Here is a 26,169-nt window from a genome sequence, read left to right as displayed (position 1 = left end):
CCCATTTAAGGAATCCCGCCCCCTGCCTGATGAGTGGTGTCTTTTGCAGCTCCTGGTCTAGGCTACAGTGAGTGACAGGGAAGGTCATAAGGTTCTTCCATATACAGAGCTAAATTTGTGAGACTCAAGCTTCGAACTATTCCAACACATGGGTCTCCTCAGAGCCATCAGGTCTGATGTGGGTCTGCTCCCCGACCCTTTCCACAGTTTCCCCAGTGGTACCCCTTGTGAAACCCTTCCTTGTCTTGATTTTCCTGTGGACAGTTTATCCATACACCGAGGTCCCCTTCAGGCCTCGCTTTTCTGAATTCCTTCCAACATCTGCTGGTGACATTAAAACCTGTCAAAGCAGTGGACTGTTTACCCAACTTGTTCTTAAAACTCACCTATGAGTTATACATGTTATACAATCACCCTGCTTTAATATTTCTAAGTGTGTGTTTCCAAACCTAAATCAGAATGCCACTCTAACTGTTGAAGGTCATTGTGGTTTTCCAGTTGTAAAGTCTCAAACAAGATCTAATGGTAATAGATATCCAAATATGTAATTAAATACAAATCCATGACAAAGACTCCTGTTCATTTCCTTACTATAACTTATAACTATTTGTTCTGTATAGTTATTTGAACTATAACTATTTGTTTCAAGAAATTTTACATTTATTCCTTGACATTTCTAGAAGATACACAAAATAAAAGCAAGTGATCTCTAGGATTTATAATCTAAGGACAGGTAGAGAAAATACATGAAAATTTTAAACACCAGTACCAAACTGTGCATTTAATTGCCAGGTCTGGACACAGCCTGCTGAATTCAGAAAGAGAGAGGGGTCTGTAGGCTGATTTAATCAGGGAGGTCTTCACTGAGGAGGTAAAGTTCTAGGGGGCTTGAAAAATGGGGACAATTTGGATAAGCTCTGTCCCTAATAAGTCAGCTTCCGAGGGTAAGGGGTCCTGTATATGAATTATGGAGATGAACTTGGAATATCAAATTGAGGGCTAGATTACGGATAGTCTTAAATTTCAAGAAATTTGAGAATAATTTACAGTATTAAATGGCAAGGAATTTAAATTAACATCTAGAGCAAGAAATAACTAAAATTAACATACAATGAAGAATCTGGGAGAATGTGGAGGCTGTAGAATAAACTGGAGATGATTCCTATAACCTAGGGATAGCTAATAATTGTCAGAGGATGGTGGGTGATCTGGTAGCCCATCTACCCAATAATTCAAACAAGCTCTAATGCTGGCCAAGCATAATATTCTCTGTGGGTTGTGCAACATTTCCCTCAGCCCGACTAATGAAAACTAGATGCATTTGGAATGGAAGTGACGTGTGTGTAGATGAAACACATGTAGGGCTCTTATGCAATTCTGACTTATGTAAACTGACACAAATAAAGGAAGAAAGCCTGGCTTATAAAAGAAAGACAGGCATCACTCACTTAGAGTCTCCAGGCTTAGAATTTGAAAATGAAGGCCCTTTTACCATTAATCTTTCTGGGTTTTGTTAGTTCTCCAGGTTGGGCAAAAGATAGGCACTACAACATAGGCATTAAAGAAACCACTTGGAACTATGCTCCTACTGGTAAAAATATGCTCAATGGGAAGCCTTTTTCAGAAGATCAGTAAGTAATACCTTTGCAATGAAAAAGTTACTATCAGAAACAAAAGTCGGTAATTGTTATTCACCGATAAAATGCTAATGAAGAATTTCTAACCATTGACCCTTTAAGGGCACGTTTGGTATTAAAACTGCTTCCTTTGTTTTCTTGTAAGCATGGCATGGAAGACCGATATTGATAGAATCAGAATTTATTCCTGCTTATAATTGTTGCCACTCTTGCCAACATGGCACAGTATTTCAAGGATCATCTCTAATTCAGAGTTTATCATCAGTTTTGTTTGTGTGGCACTCGAGACAGAAAACAACACTTCTCCTTCCTATATGGAAGGTATGGCAGAGATTCTAAAATTGTAGCTGTGTTCTTGATTTCTCTTTTCAAGTAATTAGGAGGGAGAGAGCTAGTGGTTATGCATGGGGGTTTGGATTTGCCATGTTTGTTGGCCAAAAGGCCCCTAAGTCTATCAGCAAATGCACAAATCCATTTAAATGGATAAATAATTCCAAGTCATCGGGATCGATGTAATGCTTGAGATGTATAGAGACCTTCACGTAGGGTTAGAAGCCTTTTTTTGTGGCTCAGTATGAAGAGTTTAGTAAGTCTTGTAAACTGAAATGCCACATATATTACTTGCTACACTTGTATTTAATCCCTTCGTCACAGACTCCAATGCTCTCCTTGCCTATACCTCCTTTTTTGATTCCGTTCACATTTTCTCCAGTGTCTGAGTTTTGTCGTTCTAAATCAGGCTGTAAGGCTTCTTACTTCTAGTTTCAATTGACTTAACATTTTTTTTTCTTTCCTCTCAAACTTTATTAAAGTTCTCTCTTTTTGTTTCTTTGTTTTTTGTTGTTTTTGTTGTTGTTTTGTTTTTTTGTTTTTTTGTTTTACAGAGAGTTTGAGTCCCATAAAAATCTGCAACGGAGGCAAGACAGGATAGGATCTGTTTATAAGAAGGCTTTGTATTTTCAGTATACTGATGACACATTCCAAACAATCATTGGAAAACCATCCTGGCTGGGATTTTTAGGGCCCATAATTAAGGCAGAGACTGGAGACATGGTTTATGTTCACGTAAAAAATTTTGCTTCAAGAATGTATAGTTTCCATCCTCATGGACTCACCTACTCTAAAGAAAATGAAGGTAAGTGAATCCTTTTTCCTTACATTTCCAAGCTGTTGCTTATGGGAAGTATGAGCCCAAGACCTCAGGGAAAGCAGGGTAATTATCAACTGGGAGTAGTTTGGGGTGGATGTAGACTGTTTATATCCAGTCTTTTTTCAATTTCTCATCTTTAGTGCCCCCCCCCTTGTGCAATTCTTAGGAAAGAAAACACACTTTTCACCCACAGTAATAATAATAATACAAACTAATGTACATTTATGACGTAATAGAGAAAACATGGGTCACATTCATTTGTACTTATTTATTTAGGTAGGAGATACTCATGAGCAAATGTTAGGTTGGCAGAAGTACTATTCTACCCCCACCTCCTTTCATTTCCTAATGGATGAGGATTAGCCTCTTAAAAAAAACACTGACAAGAAAAATCATTATGGGGAATAGTGATGCCCATAACAACTGCCCAAGTGGCTTGCTTGTTGAACATCTGCCTTCGGCTCAGGTCATGATCCCAGGGTCCTGGGATGGAGCCCTGCATTGAGCTCCCTGCTCAGCAGGAAGCCTGCCTCTCCCTCTCCCACTCCCCCTGCTTGTGTTCCCTCTCTTGGTGTGTCTCTCTCTGTCGAATAAGTAAATAAAATCTTTAAAAAAAATTTATTATTTCCCAGACAGTATCTTGTCTCCTGCACATCTATACTCACAACTGCCTAGTGGTGTTAGAAAAAGGAAGGGAAGAAAAAACCCAACAAATAAGATTTTATGTTCACCATGGAGCGCAGGGGGTGGGGAGATGTTGCCGGAAGGTTGCAAGGTGGGTAAATATGAGATGTTGGCCATGCTTCAAAATCTTCTATTGAATGTAAGACATTTATTCATAGTTATGAGGACTCTGGCCTCAAGAGGTAAATATCTGAGGCAAAAATTCTAGGAAAAGAAGAAAGAAAGAAGAGAAAGGCCCCAGATTCAGGACTGGGGTAATAGCTTAGGGTAATGTAAGCTAAGGGAGGGCCACTCTTGGGGCTCCAGTGATCTACTTGGAGGACACATGGATGCCTCTTGATGCCTTATGGATGCCCTCTTGATGCTCCAAGTCTGAAGAAAATGTGGAAGGCCTCTCAGGAGCCTAGATTTCTGTATCTGAGGTCTAGGCATATAGTAGATACAGTAAATATTTTTGGAATCCATCCATAATGGTGATAATAATCTGCAGTAATACTATCTCATTCCAGTTTAGTCTAGAAACTAGACAAGCTGGGTATTCAAGTGAAAGCCAGCTAAGGAAGAAGAGACAGGAGGCAGGAAAGAGGAGGGGAGAAATGCACACTTGATTCCAAAACTAGAAATTAACGTACATTTATGGCTTACTAGAGAAAACACGAATCACATTTAAAATAGTGCTGCCCAATGGTTACTGTGCCCACAGTGTGGATTATGTTTTCTAGGTGCTCTCTATCCTGATAATACTACGAGCCAGCAAAAGGAAGATGACCGTCTGCAACCAGGGGCACAATACACTTACAAGTGGTATGTAGAAGAAAAGCAGGGGCCTGGCCCCAATGACAGTAACTGTGTGACAAGGATTTACCACTCCCACGTAGACACTCCAAGAGACGTGCCTTCGGGTCTTGTTGGACCAATTCTGACTTGCAAAAGAGGTAACATATTTTTAAAATCTCACTGTAGCAACAGAACCAGAAAAAGCGGGCTCTCCCCTGCTCTTTAGTGGAATTTTTCTATCAAATGAAAAATTTGATTTTTCATTTTTTCCTTTCCTTCCTTGACCTTGATTCTTGGATCAAGTAAATTGCCCTCTCAGATTCCGAGCACTAGATGGCGGTGGTGAGTCCAATGCCTCGGTTCAAGTCCGGTGATGCAGATTGGTCACTAGATGGTAGTCAAACCCAGCAAACTTCACTTGAGCCACCTTTTCACAAAATGACTGACCCCTTTGTCCTACAGAGAAGTGTTGAATCTGCAGGGTCAAAGAAAGTAGGAAAATGAGAGACTGTCTGCTTGTTCCTTGCATGCTTTGTTCCTTAGAGTTTTGTCTGTAGGTGTGCGAGATTAGGATGAATCAGTTAGAATTCCCAGTTTATTTTATGGCAAAAAATAATTATTGCAAAGAGCAAGTTTTGTTGTTCTTTATGTTTCAGGCACCCTGGATGGAGACACTGAAAAAGACATCGACAGGTCTTATGTTTTGATGTTTTCCATAACTGATGAAAACAAAAGCTGGTATATAGATGACAATATTAATACATATACTGAACCCGGCAAAGTTAACGCTAGCGATTCTGACTTCAAGAACAGCAATCTGATGCCCTGTAAGATGAATGAAAGCTTGCTTATTCCCCATATGCTATAATTCTAACTTCAGTGATTCTAGTTACTAATTTCCTTCTGTTCAAGTCCGTATGCTTGAGTTTACATTTTACAGTTTTTCACTCAAAGTACGCTGGTTGATGTGCAAAGCCTGCAGTAAATCTTGCTGGTTGGCAAAGTTTCAAAACATGAAAAGTTAGGGAAATGCATTTGTTTTCTAAAGTCCGATCTTGATCCAAAGTAGATGGTAAAACAGGAAAGATATCACTTTAAGGTAATAAAATATTATGGAAGAATAAAAACATAACTGACCAGGTATTTTATGAAAACCTGTTTCAAAAAAAAAAAAAAGAATGTGATTCTACATAAAATTTTTCAGGAGAGATACGATCATTCTCTCAGTCACACATTCTTGTTTTCTTCTTTCCAGGGCTTAGCTTCTTTTTATTCTTTTCCCCTCGTCACTGACCCTCTGCTCTTCAGCTCACTTTTCCTCCTCTTACCTGTAATTCTTTGTGCTCCTGACACTTTTAATTATATACAATATTTATGGCCTTTTTGTGTGTGAAACACCAATCAAATCCCATGTTAGAATCTGCTTGAGAATAAAGCGGACACTGTGAGGTTTGTGTAGTGAGGAAATGCACAGAATGTATAGCATATGGTCCTCATCTACCATGTGTGAGAGATCAGTGCATGTTTGTTTTCTTGGCTCAGTCAGCATGGCCTGCAACTCTTGCTGTCGGGGTCATGGGTTCAACCCCTATGTTGGGGGTAGGGTTTACTTAAAAGATAAATAAAGAAAATAAAACATACATTTGTTTTCAGCAATAAATGGATACATGTATGGAAATCTGCCCAATCTCACCATGTGTGCTGAGGACAAGGTCAAGTGGTATTTTGTGGGCATGGGTGGTGCATCGGACATACACCCCATCTACCTGCATGGACAGACTCTGATATCTCGTAATCACAGAAAGGACACCATTACGGTCTTCCCTGCCTCACTGGAAGATGCCTTCATGGTGGCCAAGGGCCCTGGAGAGTGGCAGCTGGGATGTCAGATACACGGTAGGGATTTGTGACCTTTACATAATAGAGGGTCAGAGAATTTTCAAGGTTGCAACCCCTCACAGATGCCTTCTCTTCCAAATGGAGAAACTGATTTCTAGGGAGGTGATGGGATTGCCTTTTGAGAAGGTAGTGACAAGATCAGAACTGGAACCCAGGTCTCTGACAATTAATCCCACAATAATGAACATTTATAGGAATATAGGGGTGTTTTGTTTTGTTTGTACAAAAAATTTTTATATTTATTAGCCAGCGAACCTTATAAAAAGCCTGAATGGCACAGTAAAGACTATCACTGTTTGTTTTTTAGTTGAGGAAACAAGTTTTAAGAGGTTAAAACACTTGTCCAAAACCTTATAAGAAGAATTGCCAGGAATATTGTGGGACTGTAAGTTACTGACCCAGAACTCAGGAGACCTCTGTATTTCTATTTATTTCTCTCTTTAATCACAGCCTCCAATGAATCATACAATGGCCAGCTATGAAGTCATTAATCTTTTCTATACTTAAATATGACCAAGCTCTACCTACCACGCAAATGTTTTCTCTTACCTTTCAATCAAAAAACATGATTATTAGAACTGAAGAATGTAAATTTTCTTATTTTGTACAAAACTGGGGTGTACTTCTTTGATCAAACCTGTCTTCCACGTCCCATACTTTGGTTAGAATCATGCTTCCCCTAGTCACTGAAATAACGGCACATAAGTATTTATCAGGATTTCCTATGTGCTGGGGCCCTCAAGGGCTAGGGAAAAAGAACCACTCGCAGCTACTGCAACTCGAGGACTGAATTTAATGGTAAAAAGTTTCTCACTTAGAAAGGAATATCATTTTCAGGTGACAGTGTACACTCAGTCCCACTCTCCCTATTTGCTGACTTTGCAGATGGTGCCTTCAAGCCTGATCTGGCCCTCAGCTCTGTGGAAAGAATAGGGTCAGCCCTAGGCACAACTGAGAAACTTCTGAGGTTCCTCGGCTGATCTGATTGACTCCATAGCTTTCTCCTGTGTCCTGTGTCCTAGAGTGGGGTGTGGTTTTCAAAATTTACTTCCACTCTTTTTAAAATTCGTATTTAAATTTTTTTAATTTAAAATTTATTAAAAATTTTATTTGTTTTTTTAGTCATTACAAGAATAGATGAATAGACTTTGGCTGGAAAGAAAGGAAGGATGGAAAGAGGAAGGACTGAGGTTGTGCGAAGAATTGGGTGGAGGCAGTAGGCAGAAAAAGCGAAAATCTGCTGTGACGTATGGGAGCCAGCTCATACCAGCTCAAGAGGGTGGAGAATTAGGTCAGCCAGCTGCTAAATTCTTGGTAACCTCAAACTGGTCAGAGTGGGAGTGTTTAGACCACAAAAATTAGCAAAATAAATAAAATATTGTGTTTCTTGTCTTTAGAGAGTGGATTTAAGAACATGCCATTGGTCCAACCCTCCCATCACCGCCCTCTTCGTTCCTCTCCAGAGAGTAAACACTGGGTGTGAATACTATGCATTCTCACACAATATATATGAAAATGTAGAAACCAAAAACACATTGCTGTATTTTGTGTTTCGTTTTACATAAGTAGATCACACTGCATGTAATTTTCTGCTGTTGCTTTTTTCACTCATCCATGTTTTGGAATCTTTTCCCTGACATTCCCCATACATCTAACTTACTCTTTTCCACTGTTGTATAGTTTTCCACATTGGGAATATATCCTAAGTTATTTATCCATTTGCCTGCTGATGGGCATTTAAATTGCTTCCACGTTTTTTGCTTATTAACAATGTTATAGTTAACATCTTTTTATTTGCATCTTTTTATGTTTTAACAAATGCTGTCAGTTTGCCTTCCAAAATGTCTGTCCAAATTCACACTCCCACCAACAGTACTCCGAAATCAAAGCACAGTGTCCTCATGGAAAGGCACCTGCCTTGATTTTCTTCCTGCCTGCCTTCTAGTTAATATAATAACTCAGCTAATTCATTAGTGACTCACAGTAGTAATTTCATTCACCTGAGGAAAGATGTTTTTGGCCAAATAAACTCTCAAATTCTTCTCGGTAAAGACGCCATCTTCATCTAGGGACCAGTCCAACGGTGGTGATTGTTCCCCAGTAATATATGTTCCTCTATCATTCATCTTTGCATCCTGCTTTTTGTATTTGTCTCATACATTTTAGGTTTTTACACAAATTCCATAAGTAAAATGCCTCAAATTTCTCCGAAAAGGAGAAGTTGCAATACTGTTGGCTAAAACATAAAATACATATGGAGTAAGAAAAATGTTGTAGTAATGTTCTCTGCTTGGGTTTACTGTTTTTCAGTTAGTATGCAGGCCTTTTTCAATGTAAGGAATTGCCAAAAACCTTCAACAGACGTTCCTGCGACACGTGTTATACATTACTACATTGCTGCTGAAAAAGTTGTTTGGAACTATGCGCCCTCTGGTGTAGATTCCTTCACTAAAAAAAATTTAACAGCATCTGGAAGGTAATAATTTGGTGATTAGAAGTATTCTTGGTTAAATAAAGATAATTGAACTTTTTCATAATGAGCTATTCTTAAAAAGGATTTAGGCATCTTATCATAAAAAGATACCGATAAAACAAAAGTAGAAAAATAATTATATTAATAATTAGAAAATATTGAATCAAAGGATCACTACCACACAAAATTTTTCTCTAAATGCCTTGGCAGCCAGTGCAAAATAAAACATACTGCTCATATCTTTTCCTAGCTCTAAATTTCAAAATAGGTTTATTATATACAATGATGAGACACAGTGGCTATGTTATCAATAACAGAATTTTACAAAAATTCAGAAACATTCTTCATGTATAATTTATACCTTCCCACTAAGATCTTAAGGCAAAATTAAATAACTGTCCAAGACATTTTTTATTACTTTTTTATTTCCTATGACATTCTTAAATCATGTTTTATAAATATTTTTATTCCAACAACACCTAAGAATCTATTACCAGTTCCTATTTTAATGACCAAAAACTATGAGATTACCCATGGCACCAGGGTTTAAAAGTACACAAAAAGGGGTGCCTGTGTGCCTTCAGCTCAGGTCCTGATCCCGGAGTCCTGGAATTGAGTCCCACATCAGGCTCCCTGCGCATCAGGAAGCCTGCTTCTCCCTCTGACCTCTCCCCTCTCATGCTCTCTCTTTTTCATTCTTGTTCTCTCTCTCAAATAAATAAATAAAATCTTTATCAAAAAAAATTACACAAAAAGTTTTTCTGATAGTCCAACTGATATAATTATATTTACCAACTCAAAGATTACAGGAATTTTAATCCTTCTGATCTACTGAGTAAAAGTTACATGTCAGAAAATATCAAGTTCTAAAATCATCAAGCAGTGTTTCCCATGGTAATTATTTTTCTCTAATTTTCTCACAGAAAATTTGTGAAAACTAAGAATGTCATACCAAGTGAATATTTTCTCTTCTTACAGCAGCTCATCAATAAATTATTCAATCTGTGATGTGGAAACTTTATATAAAGGATATCTGGACTTAGAGCAAAACTTAGATTCAGAGTTAGGTCCAACTCTCATTTTATATTGTCTAAAATAAGTATGAATTAATAGATTTTTTTTCAGTTTGCTTGATTTTCCTGGCTATGAAATTCTATGATGTGTTAGCATGACAAGTCACTACTTCACTGCTAGGGAACACCTTTTTTCAGGGGAACCTATTTAATTTTATTATAATGAGACTTAAAAAGAAGAATGACATCTCTTATCTTACTATTCTAACATCTCAGCACATAGTTGTTTTAGAAATGATGTTTGTTGTTTGTTAACTACCCGGCTGGAAAAAAAAAAAATATTTTTTGTTCCAGAAAAAAAGTGTTTGGATAAACCACCAAGTAGACAGACATAGATACTCATATACATATACATAGATAAAAGACTAAGAAGAAATCCATGAAAAATGTTGACAGTGGTTATATGCAGATAGCAGGACTATGAAGATTTTAATTTGGGGGGTCAGTTTTCCCCTTATTTTTCAAATTTTCTACAATGAACATGCATTGCTTTTATAAATTACAAGTAACTTAAAACAGATGTATGTAAATTCTAGATGTATGTAAATTTCTTTTCACAAGATCACTGTTGATTTAAAAGTTCTTTGTGTATCTACTTTCTCTGCACAGTGAATCCCAGCTACATTTTGAACAAAGTGCAACCAGAATTGGAGGATCTTACAAAAAGCTAGTTTACCGTGAATACACAGATGCTTCCTTCCAAACACCGAAGGCAAGAGAAGAGCACCTCGGAATCCTTGGTAAAATTCTCTTCATAGCTCTGCAGGGTTATAAACACCATTGACATATATTCTCTGCAATCAAAATAGTGTTCACATCTCACGCCGTTTTAGAGATTCTAGATGTCATCTGATAACCTTATGAAAACAATACTTTTTTGTCCCCGTACATCCAATAAGATTAATATATTCACATAACCCAAAGTGACTTTCTAAGACCGCGAATCATCTAGAGCTCTTGCTGTCGGATGCATTCCTATTCATGGCATTTTCTCTTTACTTTGTTCCTAGAAAAAACTTACTCAAGTAAAACACCTGACAATCATGTTTGTGAAAACAGAGGACAATTCCTAATTCTGTTGCTTTCTAGGCCCTGTTATTAAGGCAGAAGTGGGACAGATCATCAAGGTCACTTTTTATAACAAGGCTTCCCTGCCCCTCAGCATTCAGCCTCATGGACTACGTTACAACACGAGCAATGAGGGGGCCCACAGAACACCTGGAGGAGGTAAGTAAGGCTCGAGGGAGGCCCATGCAAGCCACACCGCAATACGATGTCAGCTAGAGAATAAAATTCCTCCTCAAATCATGGTGCAGCCCACTTTTCGAGTCCTAACAGCTCCGTATCCTCATTATGGCGGGAATTCCTTCAGCCCCTTCCAGCTGTCACCCAAAGTGCTACAAGGCGAGCAAGATACAGTCCTTGTTCTCAGAGATTTCACAGCCTAGAACGGAGACTCCTGGTCCTCGGTCCTATTTTAAAAATATTTATTTCTTACTAGGTACTCCTCCACCTTCCTCACATGTAAATCCTGGCATGACATTTGTCTATACATGGGAAGTTCCAAGAGATGTGGGTCCTACCTCCGCGGACCCCAACTGCCTGACCTGGTTATACTATTCCTCGGTAAATTTGCCAAACGACATCAACAGTGGCCTCGTAGGGCCTCTCCTCGTGTGCAGAAGTGGAAGTCTTGGAGAAGATGGCAAACAGGTGAGTCATGGACCTATGTCCAGATATGCCTTGGTGAGGGGTTCCCTGACACAGAACAGAACTGCAGAGGAAAAGCAATGTGGCAATCTGCAGTTTCAGTTTCTTCTGTGTGCTGATTCTCTCACTCCTATCATTTTCTGAACTCCAGACCTGTATCTTCTTCTTTTGCCCAATGAGCACCTACCCTAGCATGTTCTAGGCACCTCTAATTCCACTTGACTACTTTAACTCCTCTTCTCCCTCTGGACAACCACTACTTGGCCCTCTCTCCTCCACTCTGTCTCTTGGTTGATGACACCACCCCGCCTAGGACTTTGATCAGCAACTCCTTTCTCACCTCCAACATTAATCACCAGATTCCCAATACCACTGCCTTCTTAGAGGTACCATCCCCTCTTTCTGAATTCCTTTAACCTCCTGACTCCTGTTTTCACTTTCACCCTGTTTCGACAGAGCTCCACATCTCTTCCTTTCAAATCCAGCTCTAGCACTCTCCACACTGTAGTTTGCGGGCTCAGCACACCAGACCCTTGTTGATCCCTCCACATTCATGCCTCCTTCCCTGCCGCCCTGTGCATGCAATTCGTATTCTACTGCAGAATTAGCTTGTTAGTCCCTGAGTAAGAAAGACTAATTGATTTTGTCCTCTTCTCTCTATCAAGAATGGCCTTTCCTCACTGCTTTGCCTGCTAAAAGGGAGACATTTTTAAAACTCCGACAAAGTCCCTTCCTGCCTTTTGGAAAATATTTACTAACTATAGTGGTTTCTTCTAGTTATCATAGTTCCTTGTGTATGTTTCTATTGGAGCACGTACCCATGCAATTATATTTATTGGCCTTTCTGTCCCACAAGACCATAAGTTCCTTGAAACCATACAGGAAGTTTTATTAATTTTTTGTAACAACCACAGCTCTTCTCTGGCACGTAGTTGGTGCTCAATTAATGTTGGAGGAATCAATTTCCCTTGTTCTTTACTCACAAGTAAACTAATAACTGATTTCTTTTTGGCATTTATAATTTATAAGGTAATAAAACCTAATAAATCTTCCCAAATAAATATATGTGTAATTGAATGTACATTTTTTTAAATGAGATGTTGTACTAATAAGCATCTGTACGATGAAAACATTATAATCTCATAATTCTCATAGTACATGTAATCTTTCTATTTATTCAAAAATACAAATACGTGTACATATTTAATTTCTTCATAAATGTTAAAAATGCGACTTTCTAGAATTGAAAAAGTTTTATTTAACTCACTTTCTACAAAGCATCTTATGAAAAGTCAGTACAAATAGCTATGATCATACAGTTTGGTTTTATGAAGTTCAGCTGTGGGGGTCCCTAGAGTAAGAGCTTTATATGAAGACAGCTGTAGATAATTTTCCTAACTTCTTGGTTCTGTGATAAATCTATTCACTGGGATTCATGCCTTTATCCATGCCTGGATCTTCCAGAAGTATACAAAACACTTTGCATAGGAAATCCTGTATGCAGAGCAACTATTTGACTAGATTGTGTATGTGTGTATATACATATATATGTCTATGTATGTATATATGTATTTCATGTCTATTTCTTTTTCTATTCTTATCCACAGAAAGGAAAAGACAAAGAGTTTTATCTGCTTGCCACAATATTTGATGAAAATAAAAGTTATCTCTTAGATGAAAATATTGAAACATTTACCACAAAGCCTGAAAATGTGGATAAAGATGATCCAGAGTTCCAAATGTCCAATCAGATGTACTGTAAGGAAACATGCAATTTACAGTATAAAGGCATTAAGCACTTGTTTAATTTCATTAAGTCTAAAGAATTACAGATTAAGAGAGACATACATTTTTCCCCAAGGGTTGGCTAATATATTTCATGTTTCTTTTAAAGATAACTTTCATAACAAAAATATTATCTACTAGGATGATTATGTTAAATTCAATTTATTAAATATTTAACAATGCCTTGTTGGTGTATACTATGTTGTTTTAGCTATTATTAAATGTGAGATAGAATTATCATGTATTTTTTTTACTGCCAAATTAGTGGCTTTGGTGGGTGGAATGTTTATTGAGTTAGTTAGTTGATTGGTTGGTTGGTTGGTGGCTGCGTGGGTGGGTTTTTGAAGACTGTAAGTGTAGGGAGAAAGGACTGGTCTAGAATCTAAAAACCTGGACTCTGATCTTATCTGTTCCAAATATCAGCTTAATGACACTGGATAAGTAATTACCTCTTTGGCATTAGTTTCTCAAATCTAAAAGGAAGGGATTAACTCAGATAATCTTGAAATTCTTACATGATTGGGCTGCCTTCTGATTAGTCCTTTGGTAAGTTTGAAATGATGGTAATTATCAATGAATTAAATATTCTTTTCTTTGTCACCAATGTCTTGTAGCCATAAATGGATACATGTATGGAAATCTGCCTGGACTGGATATGTGTTTAGGAGACAACGTTTCATGGCATGTTCTCAGTGTGGGATCAGTAGAAGACTTACATGGGATATATTTTTCAGGAAATACCTTCACTTCCTTAGGATCAAGGGACGACACCATAGCTCTGTTTCCCCACACCTCCCAGACACTTTTTATGACACCCGATTCTGTAGGTAAGTGGAAGGTCTTCTCTTTCATGCTGAAATGTATCCAGATTATGAAAAACAGTATCTTTACATGCACTGAATATTGTTTGTATAGAAAAAAAGGAACCTACATAAACAGTGCCTGCTCCATGTAATTCAGAGGAACAGTAATATATCATTTCCCAGATCACAAAAATCACCTCATCCCTCTCGGTTTTCTCTTCCTGGGCTCCAGACTTTAAATCAATCCACACTCCTCCAAAGAAGTAAAGATGCTTTGAAGCATTTTAACCCATTTTCACTCTGTGATCTTCTCTACATCTTACTCTTGCATCCGTTTGTTTCCCAGACCTGCCATCTGCTTTTGCCTTCTCTCTACTCCACTCCTTGAGGGCCTGGCTCTCTAGGGAAATGTTTTCACTTCAGTGAGGTCAATTGCTGCTGGTAAATTTTTAAAATCAGAATACTGTTAGGGGCGTCAGAGGAGCCTCCCCTCTGCTCTGAACCTGAGACCCTCATTTGTAAAATAGGGATTGAAGTAATTTACAATCCACAAAAAGGAATAGATAAGGACCAGGTGAGACAGATGTGGCATAGTAAAGCGCCTGGTATATGTTAGATGTTAAATATTAGTGCCTTCATTATCCTGCAGATCCACCTGCACCAAAATAAAATAAATAAATAAAATAAAAATCCATTCATCTTGGTCAAAAACTACTGAGACCAATCAAATGCTGGCTACACATTAAGCTAGCCACTCCGTAAATGCCTTGGATTGGTATCTGAACTCTCGGTGATAGTGCAGATTCATTCAATTACATTTTCTGCATTTAAAAAATTTTTATTTTACTTTTCAAACAAACAGAACCTGTGATTAAGAGCACTGGGAGGAAAAAAAGAAACCTTTTCCAACACTCATTCTCTCTGCCCTGTGCACTCAATCTGCGGCAAGGGATTTCCTGCCTCTGCCTGCCCCACTTCTTCCTCTCCTTTTCCCGGGAGATGTTTTCCTGGACTTAAGAAAAAAAATTGCTTCCTTCTTCCTCTCTTTCCTTAATGAAATCAGCCACAGTAAATCCATGGAGACACCTGCTATGGGTCAAGAGCTGTTCTCCATGGGCATCACCTCATTCTAAACAAGTACTTCTTCCCAAATGCTTGAGTCTGAAGGTTTTGATTCTTGTTCATCTTCCTGAATCCTACCCTTTGCAAAAAGTAACAGCAACAACAGAATTTGGTACAGATGAGACAGAAGAGAGTGTTAGGGATGATAAAGGTAGCTTTCAGAAGCAGCATTGGCATGTGATGACCATAAAATTAGCAAAATCAGAGAAAGAAAACCTGAATTCTGGTGGAATTCATGGCCTGAACCAGGCTGGAGTTTTTGTTGTTGTTGTTGTTGGGTCCTTGCTTGGGGATTTGGAAGTGTGAGTCTGATTGCCTTCCACTTCCGCCACTCTGACCCAAGCCGCACGTTATCTCATGGATCACTCTGTAGGGTCCTAAAAATAATAATAATAATATTGTAGGGTCCTCCTTCCCTCCGCACTTGCCACTGCCATCTGTTCTCAGCACAGCTGCCAGTGTCCTTATCCCACATCAGCTCAAAATCTCACAATGGCTCCCCATTTCAGAGCCACAGACTTTCGGGTGTCCCCAAGAACCCTTGGGACCCAGTCCTCCAATTTGCACCAAGCTTGTCTCCTCTCATCCTTGTTCACTCCACTCCAGACACACGGGCCTCTGGAATGGTCTGTAGACACACCAAACAGACCCTCAGCTTGGGGATTTTGCTGCATGTTTCCTCTGCCTGGACTGCTCTTGTCCGGGATCCATCCCTTACCTCTCATCTTTGTCCAGGTGTCACCGTCCCATCAAGGCCTTCCTTGATTGTCCTATAAAATATGGGTCATTGTTCCCTGCCCTGCCACACCCCACCCAGGATTCTCAGTCCTCCTGAGACCAGTCTGCCTTTCACAACATCCATAAATGTTACCTGCTCTGTTTACAGCAACACCCACCCAGCAATATGAACCCTAAAGGCATGGATTTTTTTTAACCATTTTATTTACCGGTGTTTCCCAAGTTCCTAGAAATAAGCCTGGCATAAAGAATAAGTATCCGCCAAAGTAATGAAAAAAAAATAAATTTTACTGTATTCCATTTGGGGGTTTGTATCTTCTAGACAACTTCACAGAGAAAAGGAATCGAACATAAAGCTTTATGCATTCTTTTCTGACTCATCTCCAGGAACTTTTGATGTGGTTTGTATGACAGCAGAGCACTATCAAGGAGGCATGAAGCATCAGTACCACGTGAGGCAGTGTGCGGAGGCAAACCCTGATGAAACACAGTATGAGGAAGAGAAAACCATTTATATCGCTGCGGAGGAAGTTGTGTGGGATTATTCTCCTAGCAGGAAGTGGGAGAAACAACTGCAGCATTTACAAAGAAAGAAGTATGGCAGTAGTTTCTGTCTCTAGCCCAGGAGGGTTCGCTGTGGAGGCCTCCCCCCTTTCTTTTCAGTCTCACTCATGTGTGCACCTGTTGTGTGCTGTGTATGAGTTTTCTACGGTATGTGTGTGTGCTGTGCTTGTGCAGGACAGGTGTGTGTGCGTGATACGTGTGAGGCACCTGTGTGGTTAGGATGTGTTCTAAATATAATGTTTATCTATGTATCTTACCTTTAATTATAAATGACTTCAATTCTTTCTGAATATCTGCCTCACTTACTTCTGGGCTTTGTTTCTCGCTGTCTTTCTTTTCACTCCTCTTCCGGAAGAGTGTTACCATCCCGCCTGACCACTCTGAGGTGTCCTAAACATCACTCGAGCTACATTTAACATTGGGCCTCAGTCAGATTTCCCTTTTGTCTTCCTTTGTCTCTGTCAATCTGTCTTCTTTCGGGAACCTCAAATTGGAGACCCTTGCTTTTCTTTTTGTAAAACTCGATTTCTGTCTCTGATTTTAACTTTTGCTATTTATCTATGTATCAAAACTAAAATTTCCTCTGGAAAACATGTTTTAAAGTACAGAATGAATATCCAGCAATCTTGCCAGTACTGAGAATTTTTGTTTTTAAGAAGAATTACTTTTCGAGGTAAAGAAGCCTCTAGACATTAATCAATTGTGTTGTTTCAATAAGGAGTTCTTCCATATGAGAATTTGTCTAATTTAATGATTGAATTAACTAACTTTGTGGGTTTTTTGGTTTTGTTTTTATTTCCTTAAAGTGAAACGGACATATATTTGGATAGAATTGGAAATTTTCTTGGGTCCAAATACAAGAAAGTCCTATACCGTCAATATGATGATATCACATTCAAGAATCAAACAAAGAGAAATGAAGATGAAAAACATCTGGACATACTAGGTATTAATATACGATCAGACTCGACTTCAAGTTTTTCTTCTTGTCCTCGGCCACCAGAGATAACAATCTCTGAGATAACAGTTCTCAACACACATTGAGGTTATTGTCCACCTCCACCTTGACAGTAAAAGTGCCTATAACGTTAATTCTAATTTGTTTGCCAGTAGGCACTTTTACTGGGAAAAGGAAACTGATTCAAGTGTTGTTTCATGGAAACTGAAGAGACGATAGAAAGTTACTCTGGTCAGGTTCAGATTACCTGACTCCTTTCCCGCAGAATTCAAGAACTCTAGAGAGACCTTAGAATTAGCATTTAGAGATCATTTCCTTGATACTAAAATGAAGCCCAGAAGCCGTATGGTAGTGAGGAGGGGGAACTTTTTGTTTAAATTTAAGTGTTTAATTTAAACATTTCAAGTGTTAATATTTAGTTTCATTTGTCTAACAGTGAGCAAAATTACAGCTATTTCTTCTACCCTTGTCAAGTAAGCTAGGAAAACTACAAGCCACCCCAAGCACCTATATGTAGCATTTCCCTAAATCTGGCAGTGTCTGCAGAGGTCACATGATATTATCATATGTCAAATGGCATTTCTGTATGTTGCATAGTATTTCCAGAAGTCACATGGCATTTATGCTTAAATTTTATTTGGGTCCTGATAACTCTTTTATTGGAGACTATTTTCTTCTTTTTCTTTTTAAGGTTTTATTTATTTATGTATTTGAGGGAGAGTGCACTCACACACACACAGAGGGGGGGGAGGACCAGGGAGGGGAGGGAGAGGGAGAGAGTCTTAAGCAGACTCTGCATTGAGCGAGGAGCCCAACATGGGGCTTGATCTCACCACCTGAGATCATGACCTGAGCCAAAACCAAGAGTCAGATACTTAAGCGGCTGAGCCACCCAGGGACCTCTATTGAAACTATTTTCTGTTGTGGGACCCGAGAAGATGGATTTACATGTTGTTGGAGAAACTCATACTCTTCTTGACTCCTCATTAGCCTCCCAAGCTTGTCTGTTTGAGACCCCCAGGAGGAGGTCTGTGCTGTCCAGTTCCCACTTGCTGTTGGGTGGCTCTTGTCTTTAGTAACAGTAGAATGTTAGTTTTTGCTGGGATCCTGGCTGAATGAATCAAGGTAAATAATACAATATGACCCTCTAGATTCCATTCTGATTTATAAAAAAAGAGAAAAATCTTACAGAAAAGGGAAAACAGTTCTCTCCTGTTTGGGAAGGTGGGATGGCCATGGGGACAAAGAGTGGATGTCCCAAGCTAGCATCTCATGTCCAGCAGGCACCTTCAGGGCTCTGATTTCAGTAATTATAGTGCAAGTTTGAAGAAATCCCCATGCTTAATTTATCTCAAAACTGTCTCTGTTTCAGAATTTTTATAGACACTGATATAACTGCTTCTAAATAGAAGATTTAAAATAAAGTTTTTACCTCCACTTCTTGGCCTGGGAGGAAGGGAGAGAGAGTACAATGAATGGGTCTTCAGGCTTGAGGGAAAAAGAATCATCTTTGGTCAGTAAAAAGGCCTTCCAGCTCCTGCTAACTCTCCACTAAGGTGAAAAGGGAAAAGGATAAAAGGTTTAAGTGATAAGGTTGGTTAAGAAAGAAAATAAAAGATTTCATTTCTAAATTGTGTGTTTTCATAGGCATTAACTGATGCTACTCAAAATAAATGTTCTGAAGACTTAAATTTTCCAGACAAAAACTATGTTTCATAAATCATCAATGATCCACTTGTTAAAAGTGTGTTTTATTTGGCTGCATGTTCAGGAAAAAAGATAAAAATAAGTCGCAGTATAAATACTTAAGAGGACAGAGGATTCATAATCTATAATAAATAACAATTTCCACACATTTTCCTTTTTATATTCCCTAGGTCCTTTAATATTTCTCACTCCTGGTCAAAAAATCCGAATTGTCTTTAAAAATAAAGCCTCAAGACCATATTCAATCCACGCTCATGGAGTGAAAACAAACAATTCCACTGTTGTTCTCACACAGCCAGGTAACTGCTTCAGAAGAGAAAAAAGCTTCACAGCTTTTGTGCAGGACTATGTGCTAATGTCTTTTCTTAAGTATGGGCATAATTCAAGATGAGAGAGACCAGTGGACTAGTAGGAAGGGTCTAAAGAAGGAGTTTGGGAGTGAGTTCCTTTTGCAAGTCTTGAGTTTGCTTCCGGGATGGGTACCATGAGGAAAAACTCCCCCGGGTGTACAATTTCTTCTAGAACCACCTTTCCTCCCATCTCTCCACCATTCAGCTGCCAGTATAATAGACTATACTCCAACTCTCCAATTCAAGTGCTAAAATAGGAGTTGAATATACAACGCAGTGTGTGACAAAAGGGGTAGGAAGAGAGAGACACTAAGAGGAAGTCATGAACCTCATGTATTAACATTTCTGTGGTAACACCATTATACAGCATGCATTCTATATACCTCAGACAAAAATAAGTGATTTTTAATTTTATTTATTTATTTGAGAGAGAGAGAGAGAGCACAAGCAGGGGAAGCAGCAGGCAGAGGCTGAGGGAGAAGCAGTCTCCCCACCAAGCAGGGAACCCCATGTGGGGCTTTATCCCAGGACACTGGGATCATGACCTGAACTGAAGGCAGATGCTTAACTGACTGAACCACCCAGGTGCCCCCAAAACAAATGCTTTTTAATATATGCCCAGGGAGCAGACCCTGAAATGAAAATGTGTGGGCAGATAATGCTCTTGGGATCAAAGGCTATGGAGAGAAAGACAAAGACACAGAATCGGGCACAGGAAGAGCTTATGTAGAGATGCTGCGTCAGCAGAAATCACAGCCATCCCTAGAAGTTCTGAAGAGAGGATGGTCCTCGGTTGCCCTGAGATGGGGTGAGAAAGCTGGGCCTTTCTGCCCCTGCATCTGTCATTGGATGTAAGCCTGGGTGAGGTGGCTCTCTTCTACTAAGGCTACCTCAGAAGCTGACGGACAGCCTGTGGAGCAATGATTTCTTCATTCTTAAAGAGGAACCTGAATGTCTACCGTAGTTGACTACCAAAACAAGGAGTTCTGGGAATTAAGGATATCAAGGAAAGAGCCAAATTCAGAAAGGATATATGCACGGGGTAGAGGGATGAAAGAGACATTTTGATGGCAGGTGAAATATTCCCTTTTGGATTTAAAAAAAAAAAAAAAAGATAGTCCCATGGTAGTGCCAACATGAATCTCCTACCAAGAGAGTTTGCAAGTCAGCACTCTGTTCTCATTAGTCAGAGAAGGATTCCATTGCGTACATTCCACAAACACTTCTGGGTTCCTGCTGTGCTCAGGCCCTGTGCGGTGAGCTGGAAGGGGAGGGCTGGTACTAAGCAGGGAAGTTGGGGATAGGATCAAGTTAGCAGAGATGCTTAGGAAAATTAATTTAAGCCTCTGGAAGTGGGAGACGCAGGATTATATAGCAAGGCACAGGAGTAGAAGGAGGTGTCCAAAAAAACTTCTCTGAAATAGGCAAGAGTATAGGATTTAGATTCCATAGGGCTAATGCAAATGCTCTGGGAAGAGGGAAGAGGCCCATGTGATCTATAAACTAGAAGGTTCAGAGCTGGAATTCAAAGCAAGTCTGTCATGTTGCAAAGCCTGCATTATCTTCACCACAATAATATTTGTTGAACACATGAGTTCAATATGTAATGACTGACATTTTTCAATGGCAAAATCACTGTAAGGTTTTGATTCAGTAACCCAGAGGTGGTGAGAGGCAGCAGTGTGAGTTATGTCAACTTCACCCTGTGACCTGAGCAATGCCTAATTTGGACCATCTTGTCTAATCCCTAAATTCCCATTTTATGTGCAGGAGGAAACAGAGGCTCAGAAACTATAAACATGTTGACCAAGACCACAGAGTTAGGAGGGGTAGAGCCAGAAGTGGAAACTAGGACTCTGTCACCTAATATGTGGATAGCTTCAGGGTTTGCTTGTTATCTCCCTAAAAACATGGGCTTTAAAAGATTCTGTATATAAACATTGTATTTGTCTATTTTAGGAGAGATCCAAACATACATTTGGCAGATTCCGGAAAGAACTGGTCCTGCCTCAAAGGACTTTGAGTGCATACCTTGGTTTTACTACTCGACTGGGGATGTGGTTAAGGTAAACGTTAAGTCATCCTTTTTTTTCTATCTCCTCTTGGAAATTATAATGAAAGAAAGAAGGAATTGATTTGTGTTTTAAAAAAAAATCTTAGTTCTATGTAATCTTTCATTTAAGTGACCTGAATCCTGCTCAGCTTTTAATTCAACAGATGTTTGCTTTTTCCAAGAGCAAGATCATTGCGTTATGATTACTTCAATTCATGGTATTTTCTAAAATGTCACTGTGAATTGGAAAATATAATAATATCCTCTGATTTGCTTTGTTATATTTGGATTATAGAAAACAAAGTATGGAGTTAAAAGTCTCTGATGAATGAGAAATAAACATATATAGATGTATATAGCTTTTTAAAACTGAAGGAGCAGGAGGCTGGCTGAGGACAAAGCAAAGGCTGACGCCTTGCACCCCCCCCCCTTCACCCGCTCCCCTCCATATGTGTAACATTCCTCAGGCACCCCTGACTGCCATAAAACGATAAATAGTTAACTTGCAGAGATCACAGTCCTGCAAGGTAGGAGTCTCCCTTGGTTTGCAAATGTCCTTGAGATTTACAACAAAGAAGTTACCTTATCAATAGCCCTAATGTCACCCGCCCCTCCATGAAAAACGGAAGGAGGCGGAGGTAGAAGGAAAAGTAAATAAAGTTAAATTTCTTCTAAACCTAAATCTCATTAACAAGGATGCTTGATAGCAGGAATGTAAGATTCCACCAGGAGACTCCCAATTGTCTTTACTTGATAAGTAACCAGGCCTTCAATATCCTGGTAGTGCTTTTTTTGCATGTGTGGGCTAACCGGCCAGTTCTGCTTCTGTAAGATTGCTTTGTCTGCTTTCGTGCGGGGTCCCCTGACCCAATCCACTGATGCCAAGTATGCCTGTTCAAACTATCAATCAATCAGCTCAGCCCCACCCGAAACTTGTTTGTATCTGTCTATAAAAATCCTGCACCAACCCAGCTCTGGACCTCTCGGTGTTATCGGCAACGAGCGCCGCCGCAGAGGTCCAGGTTCGAACCTGCAATAAACGACCCTTGCTGATTGGCTTTGACTCACGTCTCTGGTGGTTTTTTAAGGTGGGGGTAATATTCAATTGGCATTTCAAAAACCATCAATGCTGGCGTTCAATTTATTTTCACTTAACAACAACAACAAACGTCTCGTCTCCAAACTTTTAGTTATTTTGGCCTGCTCTCTGCCTAGAACAAGAATTTACACACTCAACCCCAAACCAAAATGAGTATAAACAAACCAAGGCTCCTAGCCGGAAGCAGCTCTGGGGGCAGAGGCGTTGCATGGCCGAGACCTTTAGACTTTGCTGCCTGCCAAATCCAAGGCCAAGAAATTCTAATTAAAAACAAAGCTCTGGGTTTTTGTTTTTTATTTCAAAAATAGAGCTAAATCCACTGAGGAATGTGACTAAAATCCCTCTCAGGAGTTAGTTGTTCTCGTCAGACTTCAGCTCGAATGAGTGAGATGACTGTTTTTCCTCAGTCAAGGATTTAACGTGTCAAACATTTTCTTAGTTGCAGACTTAGAATCCTAATGACTACAAACTCACGATCTGAACTCGTTAGAACTCAACCTTTATTCTACTCATTTCACTGGTTGGGGGACATTTTTAGTTTTGGGCACAGTTGGTAATCTTGCTTTGCCTCTTCAGGATCTTAACAGCGGACTGGTAGGCCCTTTGATCGTGTGTCGCAAAAACACCAAAGCCAGCATAGTTCACCGTGTGCTCCACTTTATGATTTTTGATGAGAACAAATCCTGGTACTTTGAAGAAAATGTCAACACCTATTCTTCAGATCCAAACAACATAGACAGGAATGATGAACAGTTTGACCTCAGCAACCAAATGCACGGTAATGTCCACTAGCTGCTTCAACAGCTGGAACCTCTACAATGTTTCATACAAAGGGAACAGGGGAGGGTTCACACTTACCAGACTCAGCAGTTTAGAGAAGGCAATCACATAGGACTGTGGCGTAGATCACGTGGCCTAGGCTGGCAAATTTTTCCATAAAGGGCCAGAGAGTAAAGAGTGTAGACTTGTAAACTACACAGTCTCTACCATAGGCTATATTTTACTCTGCCATGGGTCACAAGGGCACTCACAGATAAGATATAAAGAAATGGAAGTGGCTGTGAGCCAATATAAAACTTCAATTATGGACACTGAAGTTTGTTTTTTTCATAAAATTTTCACATGTTGGGAAACATTCTTTTTTGTTTTTTTTTTTTTAATCACTTAGAAATTTAAAACCCATCCTGCACTCAGGGGCCAGAGAGAAACAGGAAGTAAGAGGGCTGGATCTGGCCTAAGGGCTGTAGACTTAGCTGCAGGGCAAATTCCAATGCTTCCGGAACCACACAGGTGATGTAAAACCGAGAATACCAGCTATCATTTCTGAATATCCTTCAGAAATGATATTCTAAGTCTCTTACCTGGACAGACACAGGGAGAGGTGGGGCTTGTGGCAAATTGGTGAGCACGTGGTCTCATCCAATTTCCCACCAGGCAGACCGTTAAAAAACCCCATGCTCACCTACCAAAATTCTTTTGTCGATGGCTTGTGAATAGGCATGTCCTGTTTATGTCCCCCTGCCCATCTAGAATCATAGTAATGAGCCAATTATTCAAAGAACAAGCACATAAACAATCTCACTTGATCACAGTCACATTCAGTCAGACTTCTGGTCCCAGTCCTTTCACGGGTGGAAGCTCCGGGATGCAACTAGGTAAGGGATCCTTAAGTAAGGCAAACCCAAATGTGATCTTTTTCAACTTCTTCATTTTCTTCCCCCAAGATACATACAGTAAATTTGAAATTAATTCAAGGACTGCATCTTTGCTACCCATCATCTTTTAATATGCCTCGTGGAGGGCACAGAGCACCACACTGGTGCTGAGGAGATACGAAGGCCAGGAAGATGAGGCGTCTTCTCTCAAGCTGTTCACAGCACAGGGCTGGCCCATTTCTCCTGACCTGGAAGGGTGGGGGTGGGGGGGTGCTGGAACAGAAATATCAACACAGTGCTGTGTTTTAAATTCTTATTTCCAAGACGGTCTTCCTGAAGGAGAGAGGACTTTGAGTTGAATATTTAAAGATGCATGGGAGTCTGTCTAGTAAAGAGGGAGGGGGGTGACATTCCAAGTAGATAGAAGAATGTGACCTAAGAAAAAAAGAAAAGCCCACAGAATTGTGCAAGAGCTTGAATACCCTGTTAAGAATTTAGACACAATCTAAACTGGGGTTTCTCAAGCTTGCCACTCTTCATATTTTCCGTCTGGTAACTATTGGGAGGGGGTTGTCCTTGTGCATCATAAGATGTTCAGCAGCCTGCTTACCCTCTGGCCCTGGGAAGTCAGTAACACCTTTCCCCAAGTTGTGCAACTCAGAATATCTCCAGGTACTGCCATAAATGTCCCCTGTAGGACAAAATCCAGTTAAAGACCACTGTGCAGAAGGCACCAAAGGCACCAGACGAGGGAACAGTAAGTAGAGGTGCATACTCTAGGAACTGCTTTGGTGATCAGCCAGGCCTTCATGCTCCAGGCCTAGTCTGAGCAGCATCAAGCATCGCTTGGGAGCTTGTTAGGAATGCAGAATTTCAGACGAAACAGATCTAGTAATTCATAATCTGCACTGGAATAAGATTCTCGGGATACATGCACATTAAAGTCTAAGAATCACAGTCTAAAGAAGTCTCCTAGTTTTTTCTATTTCTAGTATATCCCTCCATCAGCTAAAAGTGTTAGAACCCAACCTCCATAGATATAGGGTTATAAATTAGATATTTGTACCACTGTATTAAAGCATTTTTGGCATTTCAACAGATGAACACAAAATAGAAAAGTAAAAAGGAGTTAATAATTATTATAAAAATATTTTATTTATATTTATCTTAATTATTAAATCTCAAACATAATATTTAATGTTTATTAAAATAAATTATTTATATATAATTAAATATAATATTAATTACATAATTTATATAAATAATATATAATTTATATGGTTTATATATAACTCCATATCATTTATATAATTTTATATAGATTAATATAATCTATATATGTAAATTTAAATATGTTATATTTATATATTGATATAAATGATCAATATCATATAAATATTATAATTAATATATTATTATATATTATAGAATTAATGTATAATTTAGTATGTATTTATGCATTAATATTAAAACATAGTATCAATATATTATATTTATATTATATATTATATATTAATATATTATAATTTATAATTCAATTATATTAATTATTACATATTAATACATTACACATATTAATATTAATATGTTACATACTAGTATAATTACATGTTATATTACTGTTATATATGTTAATACAATATTATATATGATTACATTATATTATAATAATTTTATATATTATATCATATATTTACTCATATATTAAGTTAAAATTAACTTATATTATACATAAATTATATTATATATTAACTTAATATATAATATGTAATTATATATTAGTGATGACTAAATTATATAATTGATTATATATAATTATACGTATATATAATTACATGCATATATAAAATACATAAATTATATATTATACCTATAATTAAATTAATATTTTTTCCTATTACTCTTTGGAAACCGCAGCTATAGAAGATTAGA

At 38.7% G+C, this 26,169-nt stretch overlaps 1 protein-coding gene across 1 annotated transcript in view; it reads left to right on the top strand.

Moving 5' to 3' along the window:
* Positions 1-1,476: 1,476 nt before the first annotated feature.
* The window catches only part of LOC309844642 (ceruloplasmin-like), a gene marked incomplete at its 5' end in the record, with an annotated part of 31,347 nt that continues 6,654 nt past the window's right edge, over positions 1,477-26,169 (top strand). Inside the window, 16 exons of the mRNA XM_082691739.1 lie at positions 1,477-1,631; positions 2,522-2,772; positions 4,194-4,406; positions 4,905-5,075; positions 5,902-6,144; positions 8,458-8,623; positions 10,303-10,433; positions 10,783-10,920; positions 11,195-11,406; positions 13,011-13,161; positions 13,803-14,015; positions 16,239-16,446; positions 17,222-17,361; positions 19,251-19,379; positions 21,390-21,496; positions 23,159-23,360. Of these exons, the coding sequence (XP_082547865.1) occupies positions 1,477-1,631; positions 2,522-2,772; positions 4,194-4,406; positions 4,905-5,075; positions 5,902-6,144; positions 8,458-8,623; positions 10,303-10,433; positions 10,783-10,920; positions 11,195-11,406; positions 13,011-13,161; positions 13,803-14,015; positions 16,239-16,446; positions 17,222-17,361; positions 19,251-19,379; positions 21,390-21,496; positions 23,159-23,360 (2,830 nt within the window). The remainder of the gene's footprint in view (positions 1,632-2,521; positions 2,773-4,193; positions 4,407-4,904; positions 5,076-5,901; positions 6,145-8,457; positions 8,624-10,302; positions 10,434-10,782; positions 10,921-11,194; positions 11,407-13,010; positions 13,162-13,802; positions 14,016-16,238; positions 16,447-17,221; positions 17,362-19,250; positions 19,380-21,389; positions 21,497-23,158; positions 23,361-26,169) is intronic.

Source organism: Mustela nivalis (genome assembly GCF_964662115.1).
Source record: "Mustela nivalis genome assembly, chromosome: 1".
NCBI lineage: Eukaryota > Metazoa > Chordata > Mammalia > Carnivora > Mustelidae > Mustela > Mustela nivalis.
Note: the sequence above shows the minus strand (reverse complement) of the source record. Positions and strands in the feature narration are given on the sequence as shown.